The following is a 15,505-nucleotide window of genomic DNA, read 5'->3' on the forward strand; positions in this document are numbered from 1 at the left end:
GGAGGATCACCAGTTGAGGCAGAGCCTGAAGGCCCAGTAAACAGTGTACTTGCCAGTCCCATAGAGAGATTGAGGCAGTTTTATAATCTACCAGCACGTAGATCTGATAGGTTAACAGAGAGTGCATGCACAGACACCAGTATCACCCCAGTGCTACAAAGGTCCACATGCAGCACACAAGGCCAAATCCCTGCCAGGTATAGGGAATAAGTACAAAGTGCCTACATTGTAAATAGTTACCCAGTTGGGTATTGCCTACTGTTATTTATTTATTGTGTGAACTGAAAATAATATGTGCCTTTAGTTACCCGTGAGGGTATAAAGACTATAGGTTATGGACGGTGAATAACCAAAGAACTGTCCGTTGTACATAGTTGCACTTATTAGAGTGCCCCCTTATTTGTTTCATAAAAAGACCACAGAACAAAAACCCGTTTGGTGTGGCCGAAGACGTGGTCCAACACCTGGATGACTTATGCCCTGTAGCCATGCCCAGGGCCTACGTTGAGGGTTTTCAGGTGGGTCCCTCATGCTTCCTCTTGTTACACCTTCATCAGTGAAATGGACACCTGGTGACGGGACTTACTGTAACATTGTTATTGTTATTACTTTTGTTACTTGTTGTTACCTGTTTAAAATGCTTCAGTCCAGGAGTACTGAATTGTACTAGGGGGGAATGTGGCACCTTGCTACTACAGGTACCACAGGACCCAAAAGGGTGCATGGACGGACTTCTCCACAAGAGGCCCTCACTACAAACAGACACCTCCACCCTTCCACCTCATACCACCAGAGGGAGCCCTGTTAGGGATATATATATGGAGGGTGGAGTCAGGCATTTCAGTTCAGTCAGACAGTGTGCTGGCACTTAGAGCAGTGAAGAAGCAGCACGTGAGCTGCTGTGTACTGAGGGCCCGAGTGTGGCTGAGGCAAGGAGAGAGGAGAGAGGAGCTAAGGGAGCAGAGGAGCATCACAGGCTCACCCCAAGACACAAGCCGGACACCGGGTCCACGCCTACAGGGTTCTCTGCACCCAGTAGGGACAACCGGCATACCAGGAGGCTTCCAGACCCCTGGTCATCCTGAAGCTGCCAGCAATAACAGGACTAGGAACCACAAAGGCCCCGGCGTCCAGGGATAGTGGTTGCCAAGGAAAAGTCCTACTACCAAGCGGTCAGGTGAGAAAGCAACACAACATAGAAGCTAGGCCAAGTTCAAGGCTGGCTAGAAGCTTAGAGAGAGGAAGACACGGATCAGGAGTCCTTATAACCGCTCACTGGGGAGAGTCCTGAAGTGCACCCTTCCTAGCAAGTACCCTGGACCATACCTGCCGTTACACCAGTAAAGGTACTGAAGTGAATCCCCCTGTGTGCGTGTCCGTCATTCCCTCTGACCCGACCGGCCATCTCTCACCTGCATCCCTCCTATCAACCCTGCCCCGGGGCCCGCTCCGCCTGTGGGGAGCAGAAACATCCCAGCTGCCATCCCATCACCCCCCGGAGGTCTGCAGCAGCGCTGGTAACCATTACCAGAAACCACAGGTGGCGTCATGAGACAAACTGTTAACAAAACCCCTTTTAAAGAGTGACCCAGAGGACGGGCCCGGGAGCCGACTGCCGTGATATCCTGCAAAGAAGGTAAAGGCCCGGGTACCAAGTCTCCCCCATATATCCCCCTGGGCTAGTCAGTTGCCCAAAATGACATACCACTGGGATTATGCCACCTAAATGTTGCTGTCAGAAATTGACGGTGGCAAGTAAGTAGTTAAATATAAGCAATTGGAGCCATCTCTGAATGCTGATGTTAAAAGACAAGTAATAGCTGTATAACACATCTGATGCCTGCCAGGTATATAGCGGGCTCATCTCCATATATTTCCACCAATCATGAGCCAAACACATGCAGCAGATGTTGGGAAGGGGTTAAAAAAATGATCCAGTGGAGAGCTATGATATTTTTCATAGATGGGGCAAAATGTGCATCTCCATCTGTTTGCACATGCTCAGTCACTCTCCCCACAGTCAGGCTTCGGCACAGGTATTCACTGTTCGCTGTAGAGCAACCAATAGACATAGTTTTCTGTCCTGCAAGCAATTTCTATTGGCTCCTCTGCAAAGAACAGCGAATAACTAAGCAGAGAACTAAAGGAGAGTCACTGAGCATGTGCAAACACCAGCAGATGGCATACACCAGTTTGAACACCAGGTGGCACCATACTATGTATGAAAACAACAGGACTCTTCACTGAATTATTTTCTCAAAAGCATGAAAATTGCAAAAAATATTCATTCTTTTGAACTTTACAGTGGATGTAATAGTGGTCCAAGCCCTTTAAAGATTCATAAATAAGGCCACATTATAAAGACTTACATATCCTAGTAATAGAAATGAACACAATTATCATATAAAACAAGAAAATGGTCATAGAACAGTAAACCAAATCATAAAAAGTATATTAAACAGGAAACATATATGTTATGTAAGCAAGACTCTAGCGCAAATTCAACCTTCAGAAAAAGTCCCACTTGGTCCAGATTTCCAATGGCTACATCTGTCGTTGTGCATGAATGGCGGATGTGCACACTGCGGGAATGCAGCAGGTCCAAAAAGCGGAGCAAGCTCAATACAGCGCCAACGCCATCTGTGTTTCACAGCCGACACCCTGGTCTAGCCACAGCAAAAAGCTTAACCTCTTAGATTCCACTGTCAATTGTGACAGCAGCATTTATGAAGATAAATGAAGGAGGGGGGGATCACTTTTGATGCCTATTGTCCCCTGCAATGCAATATCGATTTTGAGGTGCCAAAGACCGACTGAAAGACCCCATGTCTGTCATGTTTGTGCACTCATGAAGTCCAGGCGGTCACCAGTATTGCAGAGTATTGTACAAGCAATCGCATGCTCAAATTCCAACTGGCAACTATGGTAATTAGAGTGTAAAAAACAATAAAAACTAAATTATATATGTTCATATCACCCCCGTTTCTCAAAACAAATGTATAAAAAAATAACATATTGGGTATGGCCACTTTTGTAATCGTCCAACTAATTAAATGTAATAATATTTGCTTCCCAGGAGATGTCAGGTGAGGATGCTGGCCACGAAAGTTAATGGGGTTTTCCCACAAAAAAAGTTAATTTTAAAGCTGATTTTAATCAATAGATCTTGGAATAATAATAACTTCCACAATTGGATGTTTTTAAATAAAATGTTCCTGTGCTGAGATAATCTTATAAATGTGCCCCTGCTGTGTACTGTGTAATGGCTGTGTCTGACCGTACAGGGACATAGTCTGATCATACTACATCTCCTGGGCAGGGGAGGAAGAAAAAGAGTACACAGACATTACAGCAGGAGATCGCAGAGGATTCTTTTTGTGAGATAAAACATTTCACCGCCTGTTTTTAAACAATGTTTTTACCTCAAAGAAAGAATCAGCTGTGATCCCATACTGTAATGTTTGTATACTCTTTTCCTTCCTCCCCTGCCCAGGAGATGTGGTACGATCAGACCATGTTCCTGCACAGTCAGACACAGCCATTACACAGTACACAGCAGGGGCACATTTATAAGATTATCTCAGCACATGAACATTTTATTTAATCCAATTGTGGAAATTATTATTATTCCAAGATCTATTGATTAAAATCAACTTTGTGGGAAAAACCCCTTTAAGTCCGGCTCCAACAGAAGAACAGGCTAGAGGTCAAAACTGGGTACCCACAATATCTCTTACATTTTTTTGCCTTGCAAGCAATATTATTCACCTAGTTTTTTACTAAAAGGCCACGTTCACACGTTCAGTATTTGGTCAGTATTTTACATCCATATTTGTAAGTCAAAATCAGGAGCGAACAATCAGAGGAACTCATGCACCACTTCTGCATTTTTCACCCACTCCTGGTTTTGGCTTACAAATACTGATGTAAAATACTGACCAGATACTGAACATGTGAACGTGGCCAAAGACTGAGTTCATTATCGCAACCCCGTTTCCCGTTTTAGGGTAAGCAATTTTAATAAAGGCAGAGGTCGACCATACATTGAGCCTTTTGTACCTCCCAAAAAAAGAAACTTTATTTTGTAACAATCTTCCTCTTACACTAAAACCAACTAATAAATAATTTTGTTCTAGAATTTTGTTTAGCTTAGAAAATACTGAATAGTTTAGAAAATTAAGTTAGTTCATGTTTATAGTCTTTTTAGTTCATCCAAAACTTTAATTTTGACGTTAGATAATAATGAATGCAAACCTTTTCTGCCATCTCTTTGGATGTCGACATGGCACCACTCTCCATCATTGACCTTTTTGTGACTTCCTTTCACTTTTATTCCCCCGGAACCAAGATCAAGCAGTAGATACAATGTCCCCTCGAGTAACTCCACTGCAAAGTAATCTGCTTTTGGTGGTCTCTCCGGTCTTCCAGTGGCTACTGATCCTGGAACAGCAGCTGATGGTCCACTACCAGTGCGTGCTCTCCCCTGGCTGAAAAGTAAAAGACCATTGGCCTCTGTGGTCCTAAAGTCAAAAGATATGGACCCGGCCTTCTTGGTCTCCCATCTAGGAAGGCGTAGAAAGGCTTCAGTAGCTTGAAATGTTACGGGATCCAAGGAAGGAACATTTTCGCACCGGAAGAGGAGGTCACCACTTAGCCGCATCTTTGAATCCCCATCGGCAGCAAGGCGAGACAGCTCTAGCTTAAAGTCATTGTTTTTATATACAACCTAGTATGAGAAAGAAGCGAAATACAACTTTATACCTAATTTTTAAAAGTGTAGAAAGTGGAAGTCATTATATCGTTTAGCACTGCACAATGAAAAATTACTAATTTTTAGATATTTCAGACACATTTTGAGAATTTTTGCCACCGAAACACTTTTTCAAAAAGTGGGTATTGCTCAACAAACTTGTCCTAATACCATGCGACAGACTTACTAAAATGTACGCCATAAAACTGCCGCACATTGTAGCTGAGAGCCACAGCCATGAGCTGGTTTAGTGGCAAATGGCTCAATGAGGCAACAAATTTATTAAGAGGCACACCCCTACATCATAATGTAAGCACAAGGCTATGGCTACATGACGACTTTCTGACTCGATGTGTCTCTAATACATCACAACGCAGTAAAAGTGAATGGGGTTGAATTGTGACAAGCAGAAAAAAATTCAACCGGCTCTGATTTTTTGCTACTTCCTTGTTGCAGTCATGGTACCCTATGGGGTGCAATGTGACCCCATTCACTTGTGATGCACTGCAATTTAGTAAGGTCTTTGACAATATTACCTGTGTTGTGGCCAAAGTTACCGTGTAGCCTGAGCCTAAGAATGACTCGGTTTTCTAGTTTTATTGTTAATAAAGCTTGATCCTTGCGATCTCTTCAAGCTCGGAGTGGTCACGGACTGCTCTTGCCAGAGATTCTCCCACTTCCTGTGATGTCACATCAACAGAGCAGTTCCTTCTCTTCTGCCCTGTCACTGCTAACATCATGTTGATTGACAGCACTGGTGCAGACAAGCATTTTTTCATGTGCCCGGCCCCATAGACTAACATTGGTCCGAGTGCTATCTGAATTTTGTTGGATCGCTCTCGGACCAATGTTAGTCTATGGGGCCGTACATATGTCCGATTTTTTCCTCGGACAGAAACTGTCAAAGGAAACAATCTCTGCATGCCCAATTTTGATCCGATATTTGGATCACACTGGGCCATGCAAGTCAATGAGTGCAGGGAAAACATCGGAAATTTTTTTCTCCATTTTCTCTTCGTCCAAGAGAATCAGATCACACTAAGCTCACACTCTGATCAGAGTTTGATCAGAGAGTGTCATTTGCATAATCGCCCCAATTCTCTTAGACTATATGGCCATCTTCACCTGCCCTTAGGCAGAGAGGAAAAGTAGGAACTGTTTTTTTTTACTTAACCTCAATGGAAGCAGAAGAATCACCGGCAAAAGCAGTCCGTGATTGCTCGGAGGTGAGAGAGCTTATTGCAGTGCAGAACAGGCAAGTAGCTAGCAACTTAGTGCCATAGGGGAGAAAAATTATTCCCGGATAACACCTTTAAGCCATAGTTGAAGACAGCTACTGTCTCATGCACAACAAGGAGAGCCGTGCAAACTCTGCTCGACCGTCCACTGAGCTGCTGAAACAAGCAACGTTCAAGGCACTAGAAATGGATTAAAATGTCATCTCCTTGATTTATTCCATAAGGTTAAAAGACAAAACTAGTAGAAAAACAATGTAGCAATGTTTTGGCCATATGGTCTTTATAGAGAAAGATAAGAACAGAAAGCAACAGACTGAAACGTCGCTACTTTGTTTTGCATAAAAGAAAAACAAAGTAGCGACGTCTCAGTCTGTTGCTTTCTGTTCTCGTCTTTCAGAAGTTTGTAATTTAACCCAATGGAATAGAAAAGACGACAAAGTTCTAATCCATCTCCAGTGGCTTGGACTCTTGGACACTACACATTTTTGTTTGTTTTACAGTGATTCATGCTTCTTATTATCATACTTACATCCTTAAGGCAGCCCATAAAGTTATTACTGACAGGAGACCCTGGGAGATCTGCCGTGTTCGGACTGCCACCAATATAAAAGAAGTCATCGCTCCCCAGCATGGTGTAGTCCTCTTGAGTGTACCCAGTTGAAGTGAGAATCCCGTCAACTGAAATGGTGACCTGGAAGTTGATTTGGATGGGTGGAAAGAAGATAGAGAGAAAGAAAGAAGAAGCCAAAAGAGCAGAGAAAGTGGGGAAGAATGAATAAAGAAAAAGAGACAGATCCAAAAGGAAGAAAGTGGGGAAGAGGGAGAGGAGGGTAAAAAGACAAAAGTTAGGTGAAGGCAAAAAAAAGCTGCTGATGTCTCACCATTTTCATGTCTGTTCTGTCTCTGAGGCAAGACCAGCTCTTCACCAAAGGTGGGAAGAAAGGGAAGCTATAGAGAGATTGATATAATATCGATAGAGTTTGAGAATTACTGAAAAAATCCATTGGGGAAGGAACTGATTGGACCATGAAAAATAGGTCTCAGAGAAGGTTGGGTAAAGGGCAAAAAAAAAGAAGAAGGGAGAAAATGGGGAGGTCGGCGTAAAGAGAAGTGTGAGTTTCTGTGGGAATCCATTGTAAGTGGCAAGGGAGTTTATTTGATCAGCTCCTTAGAAGAGGTACGGCCGAGGTTTGTATTAATGGGCTTCGCTGACTCAATTAATTGTCTATTTCATTCACTCTTGTTCCTGAAGGTTGCGTGAGTCAATAGTGCCTCTACTTGCTACTGTGTTAGATTATTTTTTTCATTTTTATTGCTATATTTTACTTTCTTTAATTATGCATTATATTATTTTTTTAAATTCTAATGCGTTGGGTACATTTTTATCATTTTAGTTCTTTGAATCTTATGAGTTATACTAGAAAAAGTCTTGGTAATATCATTTGTTTTGATTTTACTAAACTTTATTTTCATTCTGACAGAGATACTTAATTGGTTTCCACCTCTCATATTTAGAGGGAACCAAAACCTAAAAGGCAGACTTTGCCTTTATTATATTCTGAACCTGGTACTGACCAATTGTTTTTTTTATATAGTATAATCATTAGACCATATTATTTGTCCCTTTTTTAATGATTTACTTTTTTTGTGTTTTTATTTTATTTTTGTTCTTCTGAAGGCTCATGGCTTCAGGTTTTCCATTTATTTTTGGTAGTAAAAACAGCTTTATGGATACCTCAAGGCTACGTTCCCATGATAAGTATTTGGTAAATTATTGATGTTGCAGATTTTCTGCACCATTTCTACATCCATTAAATAAAATAGGTTACTTGCATCTTTCAAAAATATTCAGCGTAAAAAACTCACTGAAAACTTTTCGTGGGAACGTAGCCTTAAGGAACCATCAGGGAGTGAACAGTTGATGGTAAATGTATCCAGGTCTAAAAGGGTTAGCTTCTTCCATACATCTTTATTTGTACTCAAATCATTCTTAAAGGGGTTGTCCGGGACTTTAACATTGATGTCCTATTCTTGGGATAGGTCATGAATGTCTGATCAGTGGGGGAGCAATACCCAGCACCGCCGCCGATCAGGTGTTTCCGGTGTCTGCGGTCGGCGGAAATGCTCAGTTATGGAGCTGTTGATGGAATAGTGGCTGCTGCCGGGTACTGTACATTCAACCCCTATTCATTTGAATCAATGTTGGGTGTCGGACCCCCACCGATCAGACATTGATGACCTATCCTAAGGATAGGCCATCAAAGTTAAAGTCTCAGACAACCCCTTTATAAAGGAAACCGGTTTCTGCTTTTCAATCTCAGGAAAGCATACAATAGAGGCATAGATTCTAGCACGGTGCCACTTACTGGGCTTCTTGCTGTAGTTTTGATAACATTTCTGTTGCAGCTCTGCTAGTCTTCTCAATGATGTTCTCTGCCCACCCACTAATTGACAGCTTTCTACATTTGTGCATGCACAGAAAGCTTCCAATCTGATGTAAGGGGCAGAAATAGCAAGAACTCATTAAGGGAGTAGTCCAGGCTTAGGATGAAAGTCTGCAGTCACTCACCAGTGACTGCAAACTTCTGAATCTTGACAGCATGCAGTGCGCATGCTGTTAGGATTCTCCAGTGTGGCCAGTGAGAGTGTGCATCCTCATAACCACATATATGCAATTTGCATAGTTCTGGTCACATGCAGACTAGACGTGCTAGTCTTCTCTCAATAGAAGTGCATTGAGAGAGGACGGCATGTCTAGTTGGAATGTGAGCGAAAGTATGTCACAATTCAGAAGTTTGCAGTCTAACTACAGACTTTTATACCAAGCCTGGACAACTCCTTTATTATCAAGGACAACATAACAGGAGCTTATCACTTAGAGGACTAGCAGAGCTGCCAATGACAGAGCAGTGTTTTATCAAAACTACAGCAAGAAGCCCAGCAAGTTACACAATGCTGGAATCAGGGATTCTGTATATTTTTAAAATGTAGTTAAATACACAATATCTATTTAAATGTAAAGGTCTTAAAAGTTCAATGAAATGTTAAAAGTTAGATAAAATTAAATAATTATACCTTTCATCCATTGCCATGAAGAAGCAGCAAAACGGCAACACAGGAGCCCAAGGAGTGCAAGCACAGTGTCAGTGCCAGTGCGCTCTCATCCTTCTCTCCTGTCTGCAGTGACCACTCACAGCACATAGGATAACACAGGAGCCGATGCAGACAGGAGAGAGGAGCATGAGCGTACCCACACTGACAGTCTGTGTGCGCACGCTGCCTGGGCTCCTGCAGTGTCAGTGCCATCTCATAGGGCCAGGGACACAATTCAAGCAGCATTCAAAGCGGGCGCTCTCAATCGGGCTAAGGGGATGTGCGGAGAATGCTATCTGAGGGAGTGGAACAGTGCAATGAGTTCTTGGAGAGCATTTAACAACTTTCAAAATAACCTAATCTGACATGGATTTTCAATCAAAGTTCACCAGCCTCATCAGGTCTAAAAGAAATCTATTTAATAATACATGAAGTCTGTATTGTGACATCTGGTTACAGATCCATATTACGGGTTTAGATAAAAAGAGAAATGTATTTAACTTATTGTACCTGAATTAATTTTACAAGCTTTTGTTTTTAGTTATTTAATGCCACACTTGTATACTTTGTTATACTATATAAGTACTGTTGCTTTTTTTTCTCTCATCTTCCCATTCCCATTCATTTGCTACAATATAGCCTTAATAATACGGAGGAGGTTCAGTTGTGTAGTTTGGCTTTATTGTGGTTATTCCTGTGTTGATAATGGTCTAGGGTGGCAGCACACCCAGCTCGCACGTGGTTAGGAACCTGTTCACAGCTTCGTTTGGTTTATGTGTTGCTTTGCAGCCACTGTTAGTAACACATGGACATGCAGTTAGCAGATAAAGTAACACTGTGCTGGTGTTTTCATTTTAAGTAGCAGCTATGACCCCCCAAGTAACAAAAAACATTACTACACAAAAAGATCAAAATCATATTGTACTACACTTCATCCGCTCCATTTTCCATTCCATTCTCCATCTGCCCCATTCTTCATCCATCCCAAAACATTTTTCATCCGGCCCATCCTCCATCCGCCCCATCCTCCATCCGCCCTATACCATTCTTCACCGCCCCATTCTTTATCCTCCCCATTCTTCACCACCCCATTCTTTATCCTGCCCATTCTTCCTTCGCCCCATACCATTCTTCACCGCCACATACTTTATCCTCCCCATTCTTCACCACCCCATTCTTTATCCTGCCCATTCTTCCTCCGCCCCATACCATTCTTCACCGCCCCATTCTTTATCCTCCCCATTCTTCACCACCCCATTCTTTATCCTGCCCATTCTTCCTCCGCCCCATACCATTCTTCACCGCCCCATTCTTTATCCTCCCCATTCTTCACCACCCCATTCTTTATCCTGCCCATTCTTCCTCCGCCCCATACCATTCTTCACCGCCCCATTCTTTATCCTCCCCATTCTTCACCACCCCATTCTTTTTCCTGCCCATTCTTCCTCCGCCCCATACCATTCTTCACCGCCCCATTCTTTATCCTCCCCATTCTTCACCACCCCATTCTTTATCCTGCCCATTCTTCCTCCGCCCCATACCATTCTTCACCGCCCCATTCTTTATCCTCCCCATTCTTCCTCCGCCCCATACCATTCTTCACCACCCCATTTTTTATCCTCCCCATTCTTCACCGCCCCATACCATTCTTCACCGCCTCGTTCTTTATCCTCCCGATTCTTCCTCCGCCCCATACCATTCTTCACCGCCACATTCTTTATCCTCCGCCTCATACCATTCTTCACCGCCCCATTCTTTATCCTCCCCATTCTTCACCACCCCATTCTTTATCCTGCCCATTCTTCCTCCGCCCCATACCATTCTTCACCGCCCCATTCTTTATCCTCCCCATTCTTCACCACCCCATTCTTTATCCTGCCCATTCTTCCTCCGCCCCATACCATTCTTCACCGCCCCATTCTTTATCCTCCCCATTCTTCACCACCCCATTCTTTATCCTGCCCATTCTTCCTCCGCCCCATACCATTCTTCACCGCCCCATTCTTTATCCTCCCCATTCTTCACCACCCCATTCTTTATCCTGCCCATTCTTCCTCCGCCCCATACCATTCTTCACCGCCCCATTCTTTATCCTCCCCATTCTTCACCACCCCATTCTTTTTCCTGCCCATTCTTCCTCCGCCCCATACCATTCTTCACCGCCCCATTCTTTATCCTCCCCATTCTTCACCACCCCATTCTTTATCCTGCCCATTCTTCCTCCGCCCCATACCATTCTTCACCGCCCCATTCTTTATCCTCCCCATTCTTCCTCCGCCCCATACCATTCTTCACCACCCCATTTTTTATCCTCCCCATTCTTCACCGCCCCATACCATTCTTCACCGCCTCGTTCTTTATCCTCCCGATTCTTCCTCCGCCCCATACCATTCTTCACCGCCACATTCTTTATCCTCCGCCTCATACCATTCTTCACTGCCCCATTCTTTATCCTCCCCATTCTTCCTCCGCCCCATACCATTCTTCACTGCCCCATACTTTATCCTCCCCATTCTTCCTCTGCCCCATACCATTCTTCACCTCCCCATTCTTCATACGCCCCATTCTCCATCCGCCCCATTCTTTCGTTCCTAAATATTTTTTTCGCTTATATCAAATGACAAACAACAAATTATACTGGACTTTCCGGAAGATTTATTGCAGCGGCAGTTTACATTCTCATCGTTGCTCTACAGCAACAGAGTACAGACTGCCTCTTCTGATAAGAATAGTACCAGTTTGTACAGTGCTGCAAAGGAGTAAGCAGAAGAATGAAAAAAAAAAGCTTAAGACCCCCATACACAGATTAGACGAAAGCCGTACTAAATAGACAATTTTGACCACATTGATCATTCGTTGTATGGTTTTTGGTGGCAGGTGATCGACTTTTATGCGACAAATGATCGTAGTTGTCCGAAGGTTCGATCAGGCATGTCTGATATTTTCATACGACTATTGTGCATGGCATAACATGAACGTGCTGATCATTCAGAAAAAAAATATTTTGTTAGATCCACCCAACTGATTATCATATGTTGTTGTTCGCTATTCATCAGAAATGTATGACTTCATCTAAGGCCGTGGTCACACCGGTATATTTTCTCTAATCCGAGAGAATCGGGCTGATTATGCTAATCAGTCTGGTCAGAGTTTGATCTGATTTTCTCGGATGAGGAGAAGATGGGAAAAAAAATTCTCCATCTTCTCCATTCTGTCAATCCGTGGAAATCATCCGAGCACGGACTGATGTTTTCCACGCATTGACTCGGATCTAACTCGGGCATGCTGTGATTTTTTCTACGGACCGGCTCGGACCAAAGAAAATATCAGACATGTGCATAGCCCCATAGAATAACATTGATCCAAGTGCGACTCGGTTGGCCGGCCGCTCCTGGGAAGGTTCACCACTATTCCATGTTTTCTCCATTTGTGGATAATGGCTCTCACTGTGGTTCGCTGGAGTCCCAAAGCTTTAGAAATGGCTTTTATAACCTTTTCCAGACTGATAGATCTCAATTACTTTGCTTCTCATTTGTTCCTGAATTTCTTTGGATCACAGCATGATGTCTAGATTTTGAGGACCTTTTACTCTACTTCACTTTGTCAGGCAGGTCCTATTTAAGTTATTTCTTGATTGAGAATAGGTGTGGCAGTAATCGGGTCAGTGTGTGACTAGGGAAATTGAACTCAGTTTCCCAAAGATGTGATAAACCACGGTTAATTTATGTTTTAAGAGGGGACAATCACTTTTTCACACACGGCCTTGTAGGCTTGGATTTCTTTTTCTCTTAATAACAAAAGACCTTCATTTAAAAATTGCATTTTATGTTCACTTGTGTTATCTTTATCTATATTTTAAGTGGTAAAGGCAGTAAGGAAGGTGATATACCAGTCTTTCCCTCTTTGTAAAATGTTCCATATTCATTAAACAGTAACAAAACCCTTTCTTCTTTTTTATTTAAAGGGATCTTGGCTCTTCTGGAAATGCTATTTATCTGCAGATATAGTGGTAATCTGCAGGCAAATAGACAGCCATCTCTGCAGTAAGTGTGTGACAATTAGAGCCCCCAGCACTGCATCAATGACTGGAAGCGAGCAGCTGCAGGGAAAATAAAATGTAATTTTCTCCCTGCAGCTGCTGGTTTAATAAGGCAGCCAGGCAGAATTTAAAAGCTATGTACTTGCAAATTACCACTATATCAGCAGGCAAATAGAGTTTCTGGAGGTGACAGGTACCCTTTAATTATCCTCCAGGCAGTGTTGGACTGAGGTGCCAAGGGCCCACCAGTAACCAACTCCAGGGCCCCATTTTCAGCTACATACAAATGTGACATTATCCTCAATCACAAATGTATATAACAGTGAACGGGGTAGATTGTTAACTGAATAAGATGTTGCCTTTGTCTGTATATAGTGATTCAAAGACATAGTGCCAAGAACTGCTCAAATTTGAGGGTGGTGGTCTACTCTTGTAAATGGGCCCACCGGGGGATTCCCCTGTTCTCCTGTGGGCCAGTCCAAGCCTGCCTCCAGGCATTGCAAACTTATAAACTTTTGTAACATACTTCATCACTTTATTTTGCTTTCTCCTCCTCCAAGCATCGTGATGAAGTTCTGCTTCAATGTCCTGTTTATGCTTCTTTAGAAACTGCTTTCAACTGCTGCTGTATGGGAATTCCTTTGTCTGAACCTCTCTGATACCCACCCACCGAGCCAAAACAGGGAAATTCCCTTACTCTAAAGGCCCCGTCACACTTAGCGACGCTGCAACGATCCCGACAACGATACGACCTGTCAGGGATCGTTGCTGCGTCGCTATGTGGTCGCTGGTGAGCTGTTAAACAGGCAGGCTCACCAACGATCAGGGGAGCAGCGACATCGTGGAAAGAATCTTTCCACGATGTCCTGCTCCTGGTTGCCAGCCTGCTGAAGCAGGAGCAGGCTGGTAACCATGGTAAACATCGGGTTACTAGGGGCACACGCGCACCTAGTAACCCGTTGTTTATCATGGTTACCACTCTGCTACAGTGAGTGGGAGGTTACCGCTCACTTTAGCAGGCTCGTAACCATGATAAACAATGGGTTACTAGGTGTGCGTGTGCCCCTAGTAACCCGTTGTTTATCATGGTTACCACTCTGCTACAGTGAGCGGGAGGTTACCGCTCACCTTAGCAGGCTCGTAACTATGATAAACATCGGGTTACTAGGGGCACACGCACACCTAGTAACCCATTGTTTATCATGGTTACGAGCCTGCTAAAGTGAGCGGTAACCTCCCGCTCACTGTAGCAGAGTGGTAACCATGATAAACAACGGGTTACTAGGTGCGCGTGTGCCCCTAGTAACCCGATGTTTATCATGGTTACCAGCCTGAAAGCTGCTCCCGCTGGTCACACACAGCGATGTGTGCTGACCAGCGGGACGGCAACGACCAAAAAATGGTCCAGGACACTTTGCAGCGATCAGCGACCTCACAGCAGGGGCCTGATCGCTGCAAAGTGTCACACATAGCGACATCGCTGGTGAGGTCGCTGTTGCGTCACCAAAACCGTGACTCAGCAGCGATCTCGCTAGCGATCTCGCTATGTGAGATGGGGGCTTAAGAGCGCAGTCAGATGGCTGCATAAATCGGACCGAGATCTGAACACAGTGCACAGACTGGCGGGAGGCTCTCTCGACCCGAGCGTAATAGCTGCATAGAAATACATGAAGTAGTCACACTCGAGTCGCTGCATTCCGATTTCTGTCCGATTCATTTTGCCATCTGAATGCGCCACAATTGTCAGAATAAATTGAACAGATATTGCCCAGCAGCAATTGAAAGCAGTTTCAAAAGGAGCAGGAAATGGACAGTGAAGCAGTGCTGCTGCATAGTGTTCAAGAGAGAAGGAAACAAAATAAAGAGATAAAGTATATTACAAAAATTCATTACTTTGCAATGCCTGGAGGACTATTCATTCGAATGGGGACAGACGTGCAGCAACTGGCTGTGACCACTATACAGTTGATGGAGCTGTATTGTTATGCTCCTAAACTGATCACATCCAGCTGCAGCGGGCACCAGGAATAACTGATCAGCAGGGATCGGATGTCACAGCCCCACCGATCTAATATTGACGGCCTATCTTAAGGGTAGACCATCAAAAAAAACTATACTCCCTTCCCATTCCCGCAATGTCAGCACTCGCGTTCCCGGAGCTCTCTTGCGGTGGAATGACACGTGGTGCCTGGCACCCAATCAGCGCTGGCATAACTGTCGCCTTGGTATGAATTTGAACATGAAGAGGAAGTCAGAGATCAGCAGGAGCCTTGGCTTCCTCTTTATGTTCAAAATGTACGATGGCGACAGTGACGCCGGCACTAATTGGTCACCGGGCACCACGTGTCATTCCACCGCATGAGAGCCCCGGGAACGCGAGTGCTG

The 15,505-nt window shown here is 44.0% G+C and overlaps 1 protein-coding gene across 18 annotated transcripts in view; it reads right to left on the bottom strand.

The window, feature by feature from the left end:
* The window catches only part of NRXN2 (neurexin 2), a 961,844-nt gene that overhangs the window by 513,904 nt on the left and 432,435 nt on the right, over window positions 1–15,505 (bottom strand). For all 18 annotated transcript variants that reach the window (XM_073658329.1, XM_073658327.1, XM_073658343.1 and 15 more), the window contains 2 exons: window positions 6,518–6,679; window positions 4,255–4,726 (listed from right to left, as the gene is read on the bottom strand). In XM_073658329.1, the coding sequence (XP_073514430.1) occupies window positions 4,255–4,726; window positions 6,518–6,679 (634 nt within the window). The remainder of the gene's footprint in view (window positions 1–4,254; window positions 4,727–6,517; window positions 6,680–15,505) is intronic.

This window comes from Phyllobates terribilis, unplaced genomic scaffold (genome assembly GCF_046119375.1).
Source record: "Phyllobates terribilis strain yellow unplaced genomic scaffold, ASM4611937v1 Scaffold_13__5_contigs__length_258822181, whole genome shotgun sequence".
Taxonomy (NCBI): domain Eukaryota; kingdom Metazoa; phylum Chordata; class Amphibia; order Anura; family Dendrobatidae; genus Phyllobates; species Phyllobates terribilis.